Source organism: Drosophila tropicalis, unplaced genomic scaffold (genome assembly GCF_018151085.1).
Source record: "Drosophila tropicalis isolate 14030-0801.00 unplaced genomic scaffold, ASM1815108v1 contig_979, whole genome shotgun sequence".
Lineage (NCBI taxonomy): Eukaryota > Metazoa > Arthropoda > Insecta > Diptera > Drosophilidae > Drosophila > Drosophila tropicalis.
The window spans coordinates 2,144,804-2,167,096 of NW_027173482.1; the positions used below are offsets into that span (position 1 = coordinate 2,144,804).

Genomic DNA, 22,293 nt, shown 5'->3' on the forward strand with positions numbered 1-22,293 from the left:
TTGGCGTCGCCTTTCTATTGGCCGCCCTCCGTATCCCGTTGACTCTCTCTGCTTTCTCTGCCAACGCTGCCGTCGCCCGTCGCTCCCTTTGATCCACTCGTCATACCCAAATTCACCCACATTTACTCAATATTATCATCTACATACATATATGCTAATTGTATTAACTAAATTAATGTTTAAACATAATTAGCTTGATTACTTTAATATATAACATTGTTTAATTCCCCACGCAAAACACTTTCATACGCATCTCGTATCTATTAGATAGAGGGCTTCCCCATGGCTCATCCCTCCCCCTTCGGCTTGCATATTCCCCTCACAAATCCACAAACCATTTTCGTTTACAATTTCTTTGCTCTCCCCCCTACTCCCCGTTTCATAAGCATAGCCCTCACTTGGTTTCATTTCGGTACCAAGCATTCCCCGCACCCGTCTTTCGGGCTTGCTTGGCCCTCACTTTCGTTTTCACTCGCTCACGAACTTCTTTTGGCGCTTGCAATTTACCGCTTTCGCTCTCATGAGCGTGACGTATGCATAGCGCGGCCCATTGGCCACCGGTATTCTCTCTCGCCGTCTCACGCATAGTGTACGTGTGACCTATATGTATGCTAATGCATGCATTTATTTGCCTCTCCATGCTCTTAATTTGTCAAATGAGGCCAATGCCCCCTTTTCACATGCAATTGTGTCTTCAAGCCCGGCTTCATTTACTCTTATACAGCCACTCATATTTGTTATGCTTCCCACGCATCTTCCCGCTTGTACGAAATCGCCAAACGGTTGCATGGGGTTCGATTCGGTTCGATCGAGCCATGTTGGACTTGGCTGCCCGTCGCCTGTGCATGTATAATTGTTTTTCATTATGCCTCCCACGCATCTTCCCGCTTGTACGAAATCGCCAGCGGTTGCGTGGGGTTCGATCGGCCATGTTCGGCCGGCCTCGCTACGTTTGCTCATTCACAGCCGATTTCACTCTTATATGACCAATTCTGTGCTTGGTCTTATACTGTGTGTTTGGTTTGTGTCTTGGCTGTGTTTGTATTTTTGTAGATTGTTTGTTGTAGCTTGTTTGTTGTGGGGGACATTATTCTTGTCTATATAATGTTCCTCACAATATCTTCAAAAAAAAAAATTTGTGAAAATGCGCTATTTTTTGGGCTTTAAAACCTTACCACAGTCTGATAGTCCTAGGAAATAATAGAGGCTGTCGGTAGTTCGCGAGATACTCTGTGCACATGAAATCCCAGGGGGAAGTTTGTCGAAATGTCGTAGAATAATAACGAACATCATTTGACTGGCCCACAATTTTGCCCTCTAGACGCAGAAACGCACCCAGACTGAAACACTAATCGGTAGCTGCTTAGCTGGGCTTATTGTTTAATCCCGTACTTTCAATTAAATAATCAAGTAATTATTTGTTTGAGAAGACTTTTGATTGATTTATTATTGATATTATGATCTACTATTGTTAATATAATGTTCTGTTTTGAATTATTGCATTGTAAATAAGAAATGCGTCCGATATATTAAATATTTTTTTTTAAGTAATTTTTTTTTCTGCTTATGCATTTCAGACTACAGTATGGTTAATTTTATTAAACCGTTGTACCTTGGCACTGAAAGAGAATTCGCCAACTTATATGCAAACCCTATTAAAAATGGACAACACAAAGACTCGGGTAAAAAAGATATTACCGTCATGAAGCAACGTTCCTATGTTCTACACAAGAAGTTGTCAAAATTTGTGCAGGTAATTAATATAATGATTATAGTCCTAAAACAGTATAACAGAAAGCTTTTTTCATTCATTATACAATGCACCCATAGGATAGTATATGAAATATCAAAAACGCAAACTTTTTACATGTTCCAAACTTTTCCTGTGTCTTATGTACAGGGTTGTCCATATGCGACGGACCCATGTTTTTTTTTTTTTTTTAAATCAAAGAAAAGCACAATTTTTTTGATGTTGACGATAATAATCATTTTATTTGGTTCAAGTAGATTTGTTGACATCACTTTTTGAATATGATATATGTATTTCAAATGGCCGCCTTGAGACTGTAGGGCGTATTGTGCTCGTTTTGCAGCATTTTCCATAGTTTTAGCTAACATTTCGGCTGGAATAGCGGCTATTTCCTCGCGAATGTTGTTCTTGAGCTCTTCTATGGTCTTTGGCTTATTAATATAAACCTTTGATTTTAAATATCACCACAAGAAGTCAGGTGGCGTTAAATCGGGCGAACGCGTCGTCATCTTCAGCCATTTCGATGACTCTTTGGGGCCATTGCAATCGACGATGTTGAGTTTTTACAATTGACTTATTTTGTTGAATGTAAAGTTCAACAATTTGGGAGCGCTCGCGTGGCGCGTACTGTTCCATGGTAAAAATCAGCTTGGACTGACGCTTCCAACGCGGTATGTCATTAAGGTCTCTGTCAAAAGATACAGGGTTGACAGATGGGTCCGTCGAATATGGGCAACTCTGTATATATATACCAGCCGTTCCCCATATTTAATGCACACGTATACAGAGGCTGCTGGCAGCGCTGTCAGTGCGTTGAAGCAGAACTGCTTTTTATTGACTGTAACTGGCTTTCAGTCTATCCGAACGTATTAAAATTTGGGGATATGATATTTCATTGTAAATACTATGGTCTTAGTCTCATAGAGATACTCCAACTTCTTCACCAATTTTTCGAATAATGCTGAATAATAATTGGTTCTATCATGAGGATTTTCCCACAGGTAATAAAAAGCTCAATTACAAGGTTTCAAAACAATAGCGGTGTGAAGTTGATTTGCACCAACATACAGGTAGAATTTATGAATAAAATAAATTTGTTAAAGATTTTTACTACCGGTATACTTATACATAAGTGTAAATGTTTTATATTTCATGAATTTTGTTAACGCAGATGAGCGCTATGTGTATTGGGAGTTGGGTGCGAGCCAAAAGCGTGGGAGTCGCATGTCGAAAATTATCATTTTGAGCGAGCGCATTCTTTTTTGTCTTTTTTTGAATTCAAGTCATTTAACGATTCAGTTATTCATTATATAAAATAAATAAACTACTCAAAAACTCTTATGCTTTTTCATGACGCTGGAGCAGGGACTAAGTTAAGTGACAGTGAAATTTAATAAACAGTGCAAATCGAATACTAAAGTGAAACGTTATCCTTTTTTTATACCATACACCCATAGGGTGAAATGGTATATTAAAGTCGCCAAAATGTATGTAACAGGCAGAAGGAGGCTTTTCCGACCCCATAAAGTGCATATATTCTTAATCAGGATCAACAGCTGAGTCGATCTAGCCATGTCCGTGTGTTCGTCCGTCCGTCTCTCCGTCTGTAAGAACTAGTAGATCTCAGAGACTACAAAAGATAGAGCCACCAAATTTGTTATGTAGGTTCGTGTAATATGTAAAGTGATCGAGTTTATTTCAAATTTGGTAAATGTTTACTACTACTACTCGAGATTTCCGTGTTGAAAAGTGGAAAAATCGGCTAAAGCTAGATTTCAGTGTTGTCAAACGGTATTTTTTATTTTAATCTAAACTCAAAAGTCGAGGAATATTCGGCTGCTGTGGCAGAATAGTGCGAACAAAAGATTCAAAAAGCCCGCGTATTCGAGTATCCAAAATTCGGCATTTGGCAACACCATCTCAAAATTGAACACCTGTTTTAAGCCGGAAACAGCTACTTTTAGCTAGAATCCTCCTAAAAACATTAATTTTATTTTGTTAATGATTCAAAATAGGTTAGGTTGATAGTTTACAACTATATCCTATGTTATAATAATAATAATAATAATAATAATAATAATAATAATAATAATAATAATAATAATAATAATAATAATAATAATAATAATAATAATAATAATAATAATAATAATAATAATAATAATAATAATAATAATAATAATAATAATAATAATAATAATAATAATAATAATAATAATAATAATAATAATAATAATAATAATAATAATAATAATAATAATAATAATAATAATAATAATAATAATAATAATAATAATAATAATAATAATAATAATAATAATAATAATAATAATAATAATAATAATAATAATAATAATAATAATAATAATAATAATAATAATAATAATAATAATAATAATAATAATAATAATAATAATAATAATAATAATAATAATAATAATAATAATAATAATAATAATAATAATAATAATAATAATAATAATAATAATAATAATAATAATAATAATAATAATAATAATAATAATAATAATAATAATAATAATAATAATAATAATAATAATAATAATAATAATAATAATAATAATAATAATAATAATAATAATAATAATAATAATAATAATAATAATAATAATAATAATAATAATAATAATAATAATAATAATAATAATAATAATAATAATAATAATAATAATAATAATAATAATAATAATAATAATAATAATAATAATAATAATAATAATAATAATAATAATAATAATAATAATAATAATAATAATAATAATAATAATAATAATAATAATAATAATAATAATAATAATAATAATAATAATAATAATAATAATAATAATAATAATAATAATAATAATAATAATAATAATAATAATAATAATAATAATAATAATAATAATAATAATAATAATAATAATAATAATAATAATAATAATAATAATAATAATAATAATTTTTCCTGGTTTATCAAATAATAATAATAATAATAATAATAATAATAATAATAATAATAATATTATTATTATTATTATGAACTTAATCCACTCCTTTTTGGTTGCAAAATTCCTTGATAGTAACTGCTGCCTTTTCTGTGTGAATTGTATCGGTCAGTTCCTTTAGTTGATTGTTTCCTCCAAAGACGCCATTGCCTTGGATGTGATACTGCGTGTATTTTTGTCAACCGATTAGCCACAAACGTGTGGAAATGTGATGCCCGTGAATTATTCCACGAGAGTACTACTGTTGAGTCTGACAAAATGTATGCAGTTCCTTTGTAGTGGGGACCTTGCCATCAAAAACATGCCTTGGAATTTTCATGTGGTTTCGTGCCTGTACATCCTCTCGGTAGGCTTCCCATTGCTTCTCCAAATACGGCGGTAGGTCACCATCCATCTCAATTCGTTCGGTAGCAACATGTTGAAGAAACATTTTCGCTCTTACCACTACCGGTGCGAACAGTCCTAGAGGATCGAAGATTTGTCCGACTTCAGATAGCACCACTCGTCTGGTTATTCCTTTTGTATGTCTTTGAGCCTTTTCACATAATTGGTCTTCTTTGGGTACCCATATGATTCCCAATGTTTTGACACATGTTTGTTCCAGTGTGTCACCGAGATTGATGTCAGCAATCGTATCTTCCTTTGGAGTTTCTTTTAGAAGTTGACTGCTATTTGAACAACATTTTCTTAAGTTGAAACCCTTAGGTCTCAAGATTTCTAGAAGCTCTTGTCTTATTTGCAGGGCTTCTGGTAAACTGTCTGCTCCTGTGAGACAATCATGAACATAAAAGGCATTTTTTAATGCTAATGCTACAGATGACAATTTTTCCATGTTTTTCAGTGCCAAATATTCCAGACACTTCGTCGCTAAATATGGGGCTGATGTGGTTCCATAAGTTACCGTTTTTAAACGATAAAAATTTAGTTCTTGACTTGGATCCTCTCTCCACACAATCATCTGATTGAATTGATCAGCAGGGTTTATCCAAACTTGACGTTACATTTTTTCAATATCTGCCGTGAACATTTGTGTGTCCTGAACCGCAGAAGAATTGAGAAGAGTAGACTCTGTACAACTGGTCCAGGATATAAATATTCGTTCAGTGATTTTTTGATGACGTTTTGCATGATGCATCAAATACCACTTTTAGCTAGGTGGTGGTACTTTCTTGCTTTAGTACACAGTGATGCGGTATAAAGTAATGGTTCTAAGGAATTTGTTCTACCATTACCTGCTTCATATGTCCAAGCTGTTCATATTCTGACATAAATTTTACATACCCTTTTTTTATGTCAGGGTTCATTCGCCTCTCTAACGACATGAATCTTCTTATGGGTACTTGCCGAGATTCTCCAAGAGATGACGCCTCTTCAGCAAATTGAAGCTTTACAATTAGTCGATTGTCCACCGCCGTGTGTAGGTTATCAAGGAAGAATTTTTCACAATACTCTTCCTCCGGACTCCTGTACCTTTTTATTGGCTCTAGTGTGTCTAGCTGCCAGAATCGTTCTAGTGATTCCTCTGGATTCGTCATGCCTACCATACATGTGATTGAGGCTGACGTTGACATATTAATTCTGCCAGCAATAATCTATCCAAATTCTGAGTTTTGTAATGTTGGACGGTTTCGATTGCCCCGTCTCCTTTCTGGTAGCAGTATAGCATAGTGATCATCAGCTCCCAACAGCATATCAATTTTTCCTGGTTTATCAAATGTTGGGTCCGCTAATTGAATGTTGTCTGGTAATGTGACTTTCTGCGTTATTTGTTCTGTGGGTTGGTCACCTATTATGTGTGGCAATACAAATGCCACAACTAGCATTGCGAACTTGTTGTATCTTGACCTTACAACCAAGCTTACTCGCGCCTTGCTTATCTGTGGTTGACCACCCACTCCATTTATGTGCACATGAGTGTCGCTAATTTTTAACGATAATTTCTTGACCAGTCTCTCTGAGACGGGATTAACTTGTGAGCCGCTATCTAGGAGTGGTCGAAATTCTCCTTTCCTTTCATTGATCCCTTTTACCAAAACCTTGGCCGTTGCCAACAGGGTGTATTTTCTGCTAATTCCATATGCAGAAGCTGCAGACGCAGATGTAGCGATTTGGTTGCCTGTTTCTAAATGCAACATTGTGTTAGTTTTTTATCGCACTTAAAGCATCCCCTCCAGGAGCAATTTTTTGCCATATGGTCCGGCTTGAAGCAATTTACACACAATTTGTGTCTCTGCACCCAATTAAGCCGCTCTGTTGAGGATTTGACTTTGAACTTTTCACATTGGAAGAGGCCGTGCTTTGCTCTTTCGCAGAAAGCACACAAGGTACTGTTTCTCCAAGATGTTGTTGCGCATGTCTTCCTTGGATTTGGTTTTCGTTTCTTGGTTTCCCAATCGCCTCTAATGTTAGGAAGCGCTGTTCCAAGAAAGATAAGAAGTCCTTTACTTCCTGCAGATCCCTGGTGTTGGAAAGAGATTGCTTATATAGTGCGTAGTTGAATCTATCCAATTTTCTTGTCATATGAAACATTATGACAGCATCTGACGATTCCATATTGACGGCTACATTTTTTAAGGCTTGCAATGATTCAAAAATGTTATCATGCAAATTCTTTATAGAAGCTGCGTCATATCCCACATTTGGGTGATCAAACCGCTTTGCCAGTATGGCTGTTACTAGAACTCGTTTGTTATTAATACGTTCCTGCAACACTGACCAAGCAGTGTTGTAATTGGCTTCTGTTAATTCCAGGTGCCGTATCAATCTCTCTGCATTTCCAGAAAGGTTTGATTTTAAGCACCACATTTTCTCTATCGTGGATACATTTGACTCATGAACCACCTTTTTATAGATGTCATGAAATTGTTGCCATTTCAGATAATCCCCATCAAATTTTGGGATGGGAATTTTGGGTAATTGCAATGATTTTATCGATTGCAATACAGGTGGTGATTGTATCACTATATTGTCTGCTGGTGCCACACAGAATTTCAGCATTGTATTTTCTGCGGCCACAAACGTAGTTATATTATATCCGGCTTCGGCTGGATTTTCAGCACGCCGATGAATCTCATAATGGATTTCCATAATTTGTCGACTACCGATTTGTAAGTCATTTTTTCTTCAGGCACAATTTGCCCTAATGTCTTGGACAATGAATCCAGCAGAGCACTCTGCTTTGATCACGACTCGCTCTTCATCTCGTTGGGGAGCTTGTCTCTCTGGTTTTATTTTTGCCAAATGGTCCTTCCAATCTTCCACTATATTAGTTACAACCGCCTTCATTTTGCTGAAATAGTCCGTTATAAAGTAGTCATCGTTATTTAATTTGTCCATCAACTCCTGATGACTTTTCTCGAAGTTCTCCCACATGTATTCCAGGAGCTCAAGTTTCTCCTCGAAATAAGATGGCTTCGTTTTCCTGGCGAAAGAATCTTTTTTGGTATTCCGAATGAAGGCCTAGATTGCCTCTCCTCGTTCTCCATGTTCTTTTATATTCTTATGTAATTGCTTATTTGTACTAGTACTTGACCCGATGGGAGTTTATTTTTTTGTCAAAGACAGGGAACGATCCGACTCGTTCCTAAAATTGGTCAAGTGTAGCACAAATTAGAATAAGAAACAAATCGAAGTCGCCTTTTGATTAGTGTTTTAAGAATAGTTTATTTTTATTTCCAATATATCTATTCTTTTACACTGATAAATGCCACGACAGTAACCAATTTTTTGAGTTTCTTTTCTTTGTTTCAAAACTTGCTGACCAATGCAAACTATGTACTCGTGCGTACTACCTGGGTTACTGACCGAGTTAACTAGGTCAGATATTGCTGATGCCAGGGAATGCAACAGAGTTGAGTTGATCAAAATTTATTTTATACAAAAATAACTTTTTATGATTTGGTCGCCTCGTTGACACAAATCGTTGTTAAATGTTTTTTATAAGGTGATCGCCTAGTTGATCAACTTTTATTCAATGGGTATGCACTGCTACCCCGTTGCGGAAACCAACTCCTAGTTTTCCAGTAAATCTTTTTTATTCGCCAAGGTGGCTACGCAATGATTGCCAAGTTAATCAATTACGATGTTTTTAGTCGGGACCCCAGATTGATGTGAGATGTTCATCAATTTGTGCCCTCGCTTAGGATTGTCGTGTCCAAAGCGTGCCAAGAAAGTAGTCGCATAGTTGACCAGTTTCCTTTTTGTTGAGAGATTGGTCGCCTGAGTTGACCAAATGTTCTCGCTTGATGACGGTTTCACCAAGAATAACAATTCTTTTAACTTGGAGCCGCCAATGTCGGGGTCACCAAAATGTTCAATGAAAGACGTTAGTGTTTCTTGAAGTTATTAAATGTTTATGTATTTATATATATTTATATCTAGGCACTAGCACATAAACCAGTGACTAAAGGTTGTCGCAACCAACACATAAATTGGGTGGACCTCGGAGTGAGATTACAAAGGTAGAGATGCAAAATACGTCTTTATTGATAATAGCTAACCATAGCAGCTTCATTAACTAGGTCTTTATTGTTTACTGTTGACCATATCAGATCTACTTATAACTGATGAGAACTCGATATCTATAATCGGGTTACATACTTAATTGACATACATTTCCATTTGTTCTATATTATAATTGTCTTAATGTTATCTTATTTTATATAATCTGAACACCAACAAGACCATTTAGTAAAGTACGTATTTTATACAATTTGTCATAATTAAGATCACCTTTTTTGCTTTGTTTAGTATTATCGTTGAAATGTATGTCATTCTTAATTTTTTTAAACTTTGCGCGCGGCATTGTGTCTGTGATAGCGGTAAGTTTTAAATCGTTTGACCATGCCATTTTCATTTGCGGTAATTTTAGAACGCCCAAGTACAACAAAATATCAATATAGCGTTTGATATCATCACCAGTGCATTTTAGCTCTGAGCCGTGTTCTTGCATTGCAAACAAATCTGTTTGACTTGCGATCAAATCGATAACTTTCCTATCAAAAAATGTGCAGAAATATGCTTCTGGCATTATCAAATCGGCGACTTTCTCAGCACTGCCTTTCCAACTAATATCTGGAGGTAAAAATGCCTTGTTTCTCCACTTTAGTGTCTTAGGGTCAACATTTTCAAAGCAATTATCCACAACAACAACACAAGATTTCGGCTCACGTTTTTGCGTACTCAAATTTTCAACTAGGTCAATCTCTACAGTTTACCTACTTTTCACTATTTCTTCCAAATTCTTCTCAAGGACTGCAGAATTGACATCCATATCATTATCACTTTCTTCGTCAGTCGAGGCAACCCAATCGAAGTTAATAATTCTCGCAATATGATCATCCGACAATCCTTTTTCTTTTGGTCTCATAACTCAATAACATAATATCCAAATAACTACAATGGCCCAACGTTTGCAACATTAAACTTCAAAAATTACTCACCTAATTATTTATTTATAATTATCAAATCTAACTTCAGATCCGTTAATTTAAGTCTAAACCTAAATATGTTGCATATATACTGATCTTTAAATGTATTTTTTTTTCACATATGGGTACATACTAAAATCACCGTTATCACTGCGAAAGAGCAGACAAAAACAAAAGAAGAGCAAACCGTTCGCTCCTAAACAGCTGATGTTTCTCACAGGCAACGCTGGTGTCGAAAGGGTTAACTATGTCAATTTACACATTATACTTCTTGCGGATTCATTGTCGATCATCGGTAAATCGATCCGACTTAATTGCTTGGAAAATACCCTCCGATTATTCTCATACCGCTTGGTTAACAGTTCCTAAGCTGCACTCTAATTGTCAGCTGAACCTGACAATAGATGAGCTACCATGCTCCTTACTTCGCCCTTTAAAGCGGATTCTAAATAATTGAACTTAAGAGCAAGACTTATCTTCTCTTTTTTCAATTAATTCCGTAAATGATTCCACAAACAGGTCCCATTCTCTAGGTTCTCCAGAAAATGTGGGTACCTGAATTTTTGGCAACACCGGTAGTTCGCCTCTCACGGTAACATTCTCAACTTTCAAATTTTTCTGATCGTTTATTTCCTCTTCTAATGCTACCACGGTATTCTGAAGGTCGAACTAAAATTCTTCTATTACCTCTTTATACGTTTCATTACATATAAGTTCATCTGTATAAGCTTGGCACATCTGTACCTTCCTGAACAGGAATTTATTTTTTTAAATATACATTTCTCCTGTTCTATTGTCTATCGTACGTAAATCTTTGCTCACCATGTCCAAGTATTGCTGTACCTGACGGACCTTATCTTGAAATTTTTGGCTAACATTGGCGTTCTCATAACTAGAGGTCGCGTTTCTCGCAACTCTCCGTTGATGTCCTCAAAATTTTCTATCAATGTTGCATCTGCTTCACTGTTTTCCGAATCAACAGTGCCCTGCCTGCTTGACTCTCCGTTGGCTATTAATCTGGCTGCCATATCTAAGGCCTCCTCATACTTTCCATCTGTGAAATAAATGTATTCTGTAGCATTTGGCTATTGTAACTAATGCATTGTTTTGTATTCTTAATTCGTTAAGAATTTTGCTGGTTAACTTACTAGCATCTAACTCTTCTATCTTCTTCAACTTTTTATGCAACTCGTGCTGCTTTGCTAACAACTTTTTAGTTTGGGTAGGGAACATTTTGTCTTATCTGTTTATGCTATTAGGTTATCGATATGAGTATAAATTTATCACCTTTTTCTCACTTTGCACTTTCGTGCATCAAATTGCTGATAGAAGCTTATATTTATAATTATTAAATAAGGTAAGTTAAGGCTTGCTCATTTCTGCGGCCCCCTTGCATTTCTTCGCTCTTTGGCGAAGTTCAGCTTTTAGTTAATCAATACGCTCTATGCAGCGTGGTCAGTCCTTTTAGTACAGGTATACTCGCAATACCGAAATTGTCCAGGGCAGTCCGTTGGGCACTTCTTCTCCGGTGTGGTCCGGATTGTTTTCTTTAGCTCGACCCTCGGTAGTGGAGTTTTTTTTTTTTTTTTAGCTGTGTCGTTGCTCAGCTGTTCAGCTTCAGGACCTATGGGCTCAGGCGGTTGCGGTGCCGGTCATCGCACCAGATTTCCTTGTATTAGCAGTGTACGTTTTCCAGCGGCCTCTTTTTTGCAACTATCTTGTTGCTCCTTCCCTCATTTCCTAATCAAAGCACGGCACGCATATACAAACAGTTTATGTAATGCAATGCCGGATATAGCTTATATTGACTGTAAGTTGTGTTCTATTTATCCGATTTCTCAGTTTGAAATTGTGGGATCTGAGGTTTTACTTGACATTGGTAAATTTTATACTCCAACTGCTTCACCTACTCTTCATATACAACTATATGATAAAGTGGTCTGATCCTTTAGTTTTTTATACTTGCTCTGACTCAGGTAGGAAAAAGCACTGTTTATAAATCACCCATACACCCATAGGGTGAAATGGTATATAAAAGTCGCCGAAATGTATGTAACAGGCAGAAGGAAGCTTCTCCGTCCCTGTAAAGTATATATATTCTTAATCAGAATCAACAGCCGAGTCGATCTAGCCATGTCCGTCCGTCCGTCCGTCTGTATGAACACGCAGATCTCCCGCCCCCTAAATAAAACAAAACTGATTTTAGCAAAAACTTACAAAGCTTAAGTCACCAAATTTCCTATGTATACTGACTTAGTATGCGGGCAAAGTATATGTTGAAGCAAACTATGTTGCTGCATACTGTATGTGTGTATGGGTACTCTGGTTTTGCGCATTTCACAAGAATCATAATTTGAATTTTGCCGCTTTAAGAAGTTCCATTTTAGCGCGGCGACAGCGCTACAACGCTGTCGTCAAGTGTGGTTCGGTGCGGGACAGAGAAACGAAAAGGCAGTCAGTTCAATTTTAGATCGTGAAGCCTGCGTACCGAAACTCGCTGCGCTATTAGTAAAAGCCATGGAGTATAATAACGACGCTCCGACATCAGAAGTGGGATCAGCACCACCTCCTGCATTTTCAGAGGATCAGTGGCGCATAATTTTACAAATGCAGAACCAGAATCTGCTGGAGCTTGCAAGAACCACGCAAGCGTCAACACGCGAGCAACAGCAGACTCGTGGCGTCACTTTGCCAAAATTTTTCTCTGACATTGCAGGTGCAGATGCCTCAAAGTGGTCCATCACAGCTGACATTATATTAACGGAACAGCCCCTAGAAGGAAGCAGACTCATCAAGGCACTAAGCGAAGCTATGGTGGGCAGTGCCTCACAGTGGCTAACTCAAATTGAGTATCCCGGCATTAAGTGGATTGAATTTAAGGAATTATTCCTCCGCCGCTACGAAAATAGTGAAACGTCGTCGGCAATGTTTCTAAATCTACTAAACAGTCGGCCAACTAACGGCGAATGTCTTGCGGTTTATGCTAGCCGTTTGGTGACCACTCTAACTTCCAATTGGAAAAACAAAAACCATCGAAGAAATTGCTGTGTCAATTGTGCTCGTGCATTTAGCCAATGTGGATAACCGCTTGGAACGGATTGTGTTCACGTCAAAAGTTCAAACTAGAAGTGACTTGCAATCCGAACTAGGCGCATTCACCTTTAAAAAACATCGTAATGCCGACCGTGATGACGACTCCGGACCAGGACCTGACGCCAAGAAGAGGAGAATATTGACAATAGTGTGCCATTTCTGTAACAAACCAGGACATAAAATTGCTGAGTGCAGAGCCAAAATGCGACAAAAGGGTGACGCGACATCTCAGCGAGTCAAGCCAACTGTTACTTGCTTCAAGTGCGGCCAGACTGGACACTTCGCAAATCAATGCTCGAAAAAGGAATCAACAAGTACACAGGGAGCATTCCAACGGAAGACTGTGAACCAGTGCTTTGTACCAGAGCCAACTGAAGTGATGATGCAGCTCGGTGAGATTTACCCAATTTCTTTTGATTCTTGCGCAGAGTGTTCACTCATTAAAGAGAAAATATGTAGTAAGCTAGTAAGCGGTAAGCGTTTTAACAGCATTGTCGCGGGACGGGAATTGATCACCGAATAATTAGCAGCGGGGTGACAGTCACCGTCTAGCTATAGCTGTTAGTATCTAGTATTTTATATTTAAGTTATTTGGCGCTTAATGAATATGGCCATACTGTGAAAATATGGAGTTCAAGTTTAGCTTCCGCATGTTCTTTCTCTCTTGTGTAAGCCGAGAAGGACACACTGCGGTAAGAATAGGTCCTAAATTTACTTGCACATATACTCTTAATATTAATCTTTATAGAATAAAACATCCAATGAATTACTTTTGAACGAAATGCGTTTGAATTTAAGACAGCGGTTGTTAAAGACAAACTATCGGCTGAGAGAGAGCGACATCTTTTATTCGCAGTCCTATTAGATGGTCTTTACAACGTTACAACGGGCGACGGAGCTGCGTGTCACCACAGTGGGTGTCAAAGCGAAGAAACTAAGAATAACCACAGTGGGTTATATGTGGAGTCCTATTGGATGGACTATTGAGCGTCGCAACTGACGACGAATCTAAGAATCACCACAGTGGGTGATATATGTACAGTCCTATTGGATGGAATATTGAGCGTCGCAACTGGCGACGAAACCAAGAATTACCACAGTGGGTTATATGTGCAGTCCTATTGGACGGACTATTGAGCGTCGCAACCGTCGACGAAACTAAGAATAACCACAGTGTGCAGTCCTATTGGATGGACTATTGAGCGTCGCAATTGGCGACGAATCTAAGAATCACCACAGTGGGTGACATATGTACAGTCCTATTGGATGGACTATTGAACGTCGCAACTGGCGACGGAATTAAGAATCATTACAGTGAGTGATAAAGCTACAGTCCTAGCGAAGCAACGAGTCAACGTCGAACGCGGTGACATACATACATTGCTGAAGTCACCAGTGGAATCACCAAAGTGGGTGATACTCGTATCAGAAAAGGCACCACCATGACAACCAGACATTCCCCAATCCGGAGGAGTCCCCGGCTGAATGCACTCGAGGCGCTACAAGAACCAGATGCCGCAATCGACTTGCCCTTAGACACCGGAGAGAATGCAACTGATGAGGCGCCCACCGCAAATATGAATATTGAGTCCAACATAGTGGCTGGAATACCCGAAGCTGTCGGCGCTGACGAGCATCAGGAGGCCGTGTGCAGGGCACAACCTGGCGGATTCCAAGAAAAAGACTGCGTGCGAGAATTGCCGAGTTGGAAAGGCAATTGCAAATGGTAACAACGCCGGCGACACGTACGGAGGGTCCGCCATCTTTAATTACAGATACAATGCCAGCAACGCATAGGTTAGAATCAGATCGTCCGATTAATGGACTACAGCCACCACTAATAAACCCTCGCCCTGAGCTGCCATCGACAATTGGAACAATGACTACCAGAAGATTGGCAAATATTCTACTGCGCGTTTACTGAAACAAATAGTGTATATGGATGCACGGACTTGGAGAATAATCAGCGTCTGGTTAAAGCTCTTAAGGGCGATGCCCGTGAAACTGTTAAATCTCTGCTTATCCATCCCAGAAATGTGAACGCAGTCATAAATCAACTAAGATTCCGTTATGGGCGTCCGGAGCAGCTCGTACGCAGTCAGCTTCAAAGCGTGCGTGATGTTCAACTGATACAAGAGCACAATTTAGCAAAGATTATTCCATTCGCTACGCGCGTGAGTAACCTGGCTGCGTTTTTACAATCTATCAACGAGAGCCAGCACCTGGCTAATCCAACCCTGTTAGAAGAGCTAACCTCGAAATTGCCGTTGGACAAGAGAGTGGACTGGGCTAGACGCGCCGCATCTATAAAGCCCTACCCGACTGTCATCGACTTTAGATTCTGGTTAGAAGAACTAGCTAGCGTGATATGCACTATTGTGGACTCCGACCACAGGAAGGCAAACGACGAATACTGTACACGAATTTTAAAGAGGAGACGCGTGTCGAGCAACATGGCCAACCCTGTCCAAACTGTTACGGGTCACACAATATAACCGAATGTGCGGAGTTTCGTCTTGCTTCACCGACTGCGAGATGGAGACTTGTCAAGAAGTACGTCAATGTTTTTTGTGCTTGAGTCCCGGGCACGTAGTTCGAAAGTGTACCACCAAGTCCAGATGCCATATAGGTGAATGCGGGCGAGCCCACCATAACTTCCTACATGATTTCGAGTCTAATTACATGCAGACGTCAATGTCAAAGGCTGGACATGGAAACCCCACGAGGCCTCAACCAGTACTCAACAATGGTAAGCAGCCCTCACCGGAACCAAGAAGCCAACGGCCAACTCAACAGTGCCAGTGACGCTTTATGGGCCGAACCGTCGAGTAGAGACGTATGCACTGCTTGACGAAGCATCATCGGTAACCATGATCGACGAAGTGCTACTCAAGGATTTGGGCCTTAATGGAGAACGCAGTCAACTTGCAGTCAAATGGTTCAAAAATATGACAACCCAAGAGCCAACAAAGAGGATAAACTTACACATTAGTGGACATGATAAGAACAAGAAGTACGAGTTGAAGAATGTGCATGCAGTGGATGGGTTAGATCTGCCGATGCAGACCTTGAATCAGGACTACCTCCAAGTAATTAATCCGCAATCACGTTTCCCAGTTGAGGCATATACCAACGCCGTGCCTAGGATCCTAATAAGCCTGGATCACAAGTACCTTGTCGTGCCATCCAGCAGCTGGGAAACCTCCAATAGAGGACCGTACGTGGCTGTTACTAGGTTAGGATGGGATGTTTCTGGGACGTTCCACAAGCATCAACATACATCTGCGCCAAAGCCATGTCTATTCGCAGCAACGGACGATGAGGTTCATAAGATGGTCAGCGAATACTTTGAACTGGAGAACCTGGTGGTGAAGCCAACTCCACCAGCCCCTTCAGATGACGACATACGGGCACAAAGTATTTTGAACGAGACGACGGTAGAATTACTCGGGCGGTACCAGACGGGATTAATCTGGAAACGCGACAACGTGAATCTACCTTCCAGTTATAAAATGGCGTTAAATAGGTTGGAAACTGTTGAAAGAAAAATGGAAAGAGATAAACAGTTTGCCCAAGAGTATAAAGGAATGATAAGCGATTACATAAGTAAAGGATACGCTCGACGTGTAGAGCGAGAAGAAGACACTGCAGTCGGCAGCGGCAAACTATGGTATTTGCCGCATTTCGCAGTGACGAATCCGAATAAGCTAGGGAAAATTCGGCTAGTCTTTGACGCGGCTGCTAAAGTGGGCAACGTGTCACTGAATTCAGAGCTATTAAAGGGACCACAGCACTATAGGCCGCTTTTTTCTGTTCTATTCCATTTCAGAGAAGGAGCTGTTGCGGTCACCGGAGACATCAAACAGCCCCAGGACCGACGTGCTCAACGGTTCCTGTGGCGGGATGGAGATAGGCAACGAGAAGCTGATGTGTACGAGATGCAGGTGATGACCTTTGGAGCTGCCTGTTCTCCAAGTGCCGCACATCATGTCATGACGCTAAATGCGATGCGTCACCAACAAGTAGACCCACGTGCGGTCAAAGCTATTACAGACCATCATTATGTGGACGATTACGTGGACAGTTTCGCCACTGAGGACGAAGCTATATCAGTCTCTGCCAGGGTCAGAGACATACACAAGACTGGAGGATTTGAGCTACGCCGATTTCAATCCAACTCACCTAAGGTTGTGGAGTCCTTGGGTCAAGAAGGAACCACCAACCCAGTTGGGTGGGCTGAAGCAGAGGAGAAAATTCTTGGATTGTATTGGCAGCCAGCGATCGATGAATTTAGGTTTAATGTGAAGTACCAGAGGATCAAGGAGGATGTGCCTACCAAGAGGCAATTCCTCAGTCTAATCATGTCAACGTTCGACCCGATGGGGTTCCTGAGTTGTTTCACTATTATCGGCAAGTTATTATTACGCGAGATTTGGAGAAGGAATGTTTTATGGGATGAACCATTACCAAAAGGACTTAACAGCGCCTTCCAGAAATAGCGCCATCAGCTAGAAGGAGTGGGTCTGTTCCGATGCCCGCGTCACTACTTTGGATCAGAAATGGTGAAGTCAATACAATTACATGTCTTCACTGACGCCAGTAAGTCGGCGTACGTGGCTGTGGCCTACTGGAGGGCAACCTACCAAAATGGGGATGTACAAGTGAGCTTCGTTTGTGGTAAAACGAAATGCGCTCCGATGAGAGCCATGTCAGTTCCACGACTGGAGCTGCAGGCAGCGGTGCTGGACACTGCATGGAGACGGAAGATGCCATTTTATGGACAGATGCCAAAACGGTGCTGCGTTGGATATGCAGCACTCATAGACGTTATAAGCAGTTCGTCGGTAACAGAGTCACAGAAATCTTAGAATCCACAGATGCTTCCCAGTGGAGATGGGTCCCTACCGCGGACAACGTGGCGGATGAGTTCGTCTTGGTTCGTGTTGCTCAAAGGGAAGCGTTCCCAGACGAGTTGCATCGCCTATATGCAAACAGACCAGTCCAGCCGACGAGTGAGCTGAAGGGACTGCTACCCTACCTTGACGACTTAGCGATGCTACGCGCATCTGGGAGAATCGATGCGGCCCTGTATTTACCGTATGGGGCGAGAAGGCCCATCATTCTCACGCATAGGCACCCACTGACGGATTTGATCGTTCGTCACTACCATGTAAGGATGAAACATCAGAATGTAAACGCAACTATCACCAAGATCCGCATGAAGTTCTGGATACGCCGGGTACTGCAGCGGGTTATCCGGAACTGTGGTGTGTGCAAACTCCAGCGTGCAACCCCAACCCCACCTTTAATGGGTCCGTTGCCTGAAAATCGCCTAAAGCCGGGTGGATGGCCATTTGAGTATACTGGTTTAGACTATTTCGGACCACTACTTGTGACGGTGGGTCGACGCCAAGAGAAGAGGTGGGTGGCTCTATTCACCTGTTTAAGAACTAGAGCAATTCACCTGGAGCTAGCCCACGACTTGTCAACAGACTCCTGCATACTTGCGATGAGGAATTTTATGTGCCGCCAGCAACGAAGCTACGTAGTGACAATGGGAAGAATTTCATCGGCGCAGATAGGGAAGCCAAACGGTTTACCGATGTTTTTGAAGCAGACAAGATCCAGGACGAGCTTGCTACCCGTTGTGTGGAGTGGATTTTTAACTGCCCTCTCAACCACGCGGAGGGAGGAGTCTGGGAGAGGATGGTCCGATGCGTAAAACGGGTATTGGCTCATACAGTAAAGGATGTGGCCCCGAAGGAACACGTATTGCAAAGCTTGCTCATTGAGGTCGAGAACATTGTGAACTCAAGGCCGCTAACCCATATGCCAATTTCAGTTGATCAAGAGGCACCTTCGACGCCCAACGACCTACTGAAGGGGACGTCCAACATTCCTGATACACCCGCGGAGAGTCAAGAGTTGCCTAAGCCGTGTGAAACCAGGAAGCAATGGCGCATGGCACGACTACTGAGGGACCGGTTCTGGAAGCGGTGGGTTCATGAATACCTACCGACCCTTGTGCGTCGCGAGAAATGGTGCGCGCGCACCCAGCCAATCAGAAAGGATGATGTCGTCTACATCTGTGACCCTGCAACGCCACGACGAGAATGGAGCAAGGGTATAGTCGAGGAGGTATACACCGGAGCAGATGGGATACCTCGGCGAGCAGCTGTAAGAGTCGCCGATGGAAATAGGGTTCACAGGGTAATACGTCCCGTCTCCAGACTAGCGGTCCTAGATGTGATGCAGTCGATTCACGGGGGGCGGGGATGTCGCGGGACGGGAATTGATCACCGAATAATTAGCAGCGGGGTGACAGTCACCGTCTAGCTATAGCTGTTAGTATCTAGTATTTTATATTTAAGTTATTTGGCGCTTAATGAATATGGCCATACTGTGAAAATATGGAGTTCAAGTTTAGCTTCCGCATGTTCTTTCTCTCTTGTGTAAGCCGAGAAGGACACACTGCGGTAAGAATAGGTCCTAAATTTACTTGCACATATACTCTTAATATTAATCTTTATAGAATAAAACATCCAATGAATTACTTTTGAACGAAATGCGTTTGAATTTAAGACAGCGGTTGTTAAAGGCAAACTATCGGCTGAGAGAGAGCGACAAGCATTATCATGCTAAAAGGTATAGGCGATGCTGGCATATATAGCACCTTACAAATATTAAGCCAGGTAACCATAAATAAGAACGCACTTCCAATATTGTTCCATGTAGTGCAAGATAATCATTTGAAAAGCGACATTGTTATAGGTCGCGAAATTCTTAAACAAGGATTTTATGTCACTGTATCACAAAACAAGTTTAACGTAGTAAAAGCCAAAGCCGTAAATATTTGCTCAATAGATAGGGAACCAGTTGACCTTACAAATCTTTATACCGAATCGTGCGAGGCTGATAAAGACAAACTAATAAAAATGCTTGAGAATTACTCCACTGCACTTGTAAAAGGGGCACCATCCACACGAGTCACGACAGGGGAAATGAAAATTCGCTTGATTGATCCAACCAAAACTGTAGAACGCCGGCCCTATAGACTTAGCCCTGAAGGAAGAGACATTGTCCGAAAAAATTTAAGTGAGTTACTTAAATGCAACATCATTCGACCCAGCTGCTCCCCTTTTGCCAGTCCTATGCTGCTTGTCAAGAAGAAAAATGGTACAGAGAGTTAAACTCTAACACAATCGCAGACAGATACCCTTTGCCGCTCATTAGCGACCAGATCACTAGGCTGCGTGGCGCAAATTACTTCACGTGTCTTGATATGTCGAGTGATTTCCAGATGCTGGATTCATTTTTAATGTTAACAAATGTAGTTTCTTAAAAACAGTCGTTCAATATCTGGGATATGAGGTAAGAGCAGGGGAAAATCGACCAAACTCGCGAAAGATTGTTGCGTTAACATCGTTGCCACCGCCACAGACGGTTTTTGGTGTACGACAGTTTATTGGTCTTGCATCCTATTTTCGCAAATTCGTACCCGGATTCTCTCATATCATAAAGCCGTTGTATTCCATAACATCAGGAAGGGAAAGTTTTGCGTGGACTGCTGAGTTAAAAAGCATTCGCAAGAAAATTGTGACTATTCTTACAAACGAACCAGTTTTGGTAATATTCGACCCGCAATACCCTATAGAATTACACACCGACGCTAGCTCAATCGGATTTGGTGCCATACAGCCGAGTCTAGGTACCACTCTTATGAGCTTGAAACTCTTGCAGTATTTGCATCAGTTAAACATTTCCGTCACTACTTGCTTGGCAGAGAATTTGTGGTTTATACAGATTGTAACTCGTTAAAGGCATCGCGAACCAAAATAGACTTAACTCCTAGAGTTCATCGCTGGTGGTCTCATTTAAAATCTTTCAAGTTTGACATACAGTACAGAGAAGAAAACCGTATGGCACATGCCGACTTTTTATCTAGAAACCCAGTTACTCAGAAACAATTAATTTTGGAAAAAATTCCCGAGAAGCGAATAAACATAGCAGAAATCTCAAATAATTGGTTGTTTGCTGAACAGCAATTGGACCCGGATATTGTTGCCCTTGTCACTGAATTCAAATGACCTACTAGATGAAGTAACGAAAACATACGATTTGAGAAAAGGGATGTTGTTTCGTAAAATGGCCGAAATTTCAGATGGTCAGTAGTTAACCAGGTACATGAGTCAATCATGCACCTTGGTTGGCAAAAAACACCAAAAAAGTTGACCAATTTTACTGGTTTGAGAAAATGAACAAATATGTCCGTAAATTTGTTGACAATTGTGTAACCTGCAGGACAGCAAAGTCACATTCCGGCCAAGTTCAAGCAGAATTACATCCTATACCAAAGATTAGCATCCCTTGGCACACTGTCCATATGGACATTACTGGCAAATTAAGTGGTAAAAGTGATCTAAAGGAATATATCATTGTTCAAATTGACAGCTTCACAAAACTCGTACACCTTTACCACACTCTCAAAATAGATACGATGAGTTGTATCAGGGCCATAAAGTCTTCAACTTCCTTGTTTAATGCACCAACATGCATTATAGCTGATCAGGGTAGATGTTTTTCTAGCGCGCAGTTTGCAGAATTTTGCTGTTCAAAAACCATAAAACTTCTAATGGACAAAGTAATGGACAAGTTGAGCGCGTTATGAGCACGCTCAAGAACCTATTAACTGCAGTCGAATTAAGCCAAAGGCCCTGGCAAGATGCTCTCGGCGAGGTGCAGCTAGCTTTAAACTGCACAACAAATCGGGCAACTGAGGCCCGTCCCTTAGAAATGTTAATAGGGAAAGAAGGTCGACCTCTTGGATTAGTTCCTCCATTGGACACAGAATTGGAAGTAGACTTAGACTCCACACGGGCTCGAGCAAGTAGCAGTATGAAATCTTTAGCCTTTTACAACAAAAATCGATTTGATAAGTCCAAGGCCGCCGTTATAAGACACAGTATCGGTGACTATGTCCTTCTCAAGAACGAGGCACCAGACAAAACTATAC

The 22,293-nt window shown here is 40.2% G+C and overlaps 1 protein-coding gene and 1 pseudogene across 18 annotated transcripts in view; both read left to right on the forward strand.

Annotated features, from left to right (window-relative positions):
- The window catches only part of LOC137586311 (transcriptional regulator ATRX homolog), a 600,012-nt gene that overhangs the window by 240,606 nt on the left and 337,113 nt on the right, over positions 1 to 22,293 (forward strand). For all 18 annotated transcript variants that reach the window (XM_068302327.1, XM_068302328.1, XM_068302329.1 and 15 more), the window contains one exon: positions 1,578 to 1,753. In XM_068302327.1, coding sequence (XP_068158428.1) covers positions 1,578 to 1,753 — 176 coding nt within the window. The remainder of the gene's footprint in view (positions 1 to 1,577; positions 1,754 to 22,293) is intronic.
- Positions 12,705 to 20,574, forward strand: LOC137586319 (uncharacterized; annotated as a pseudogene).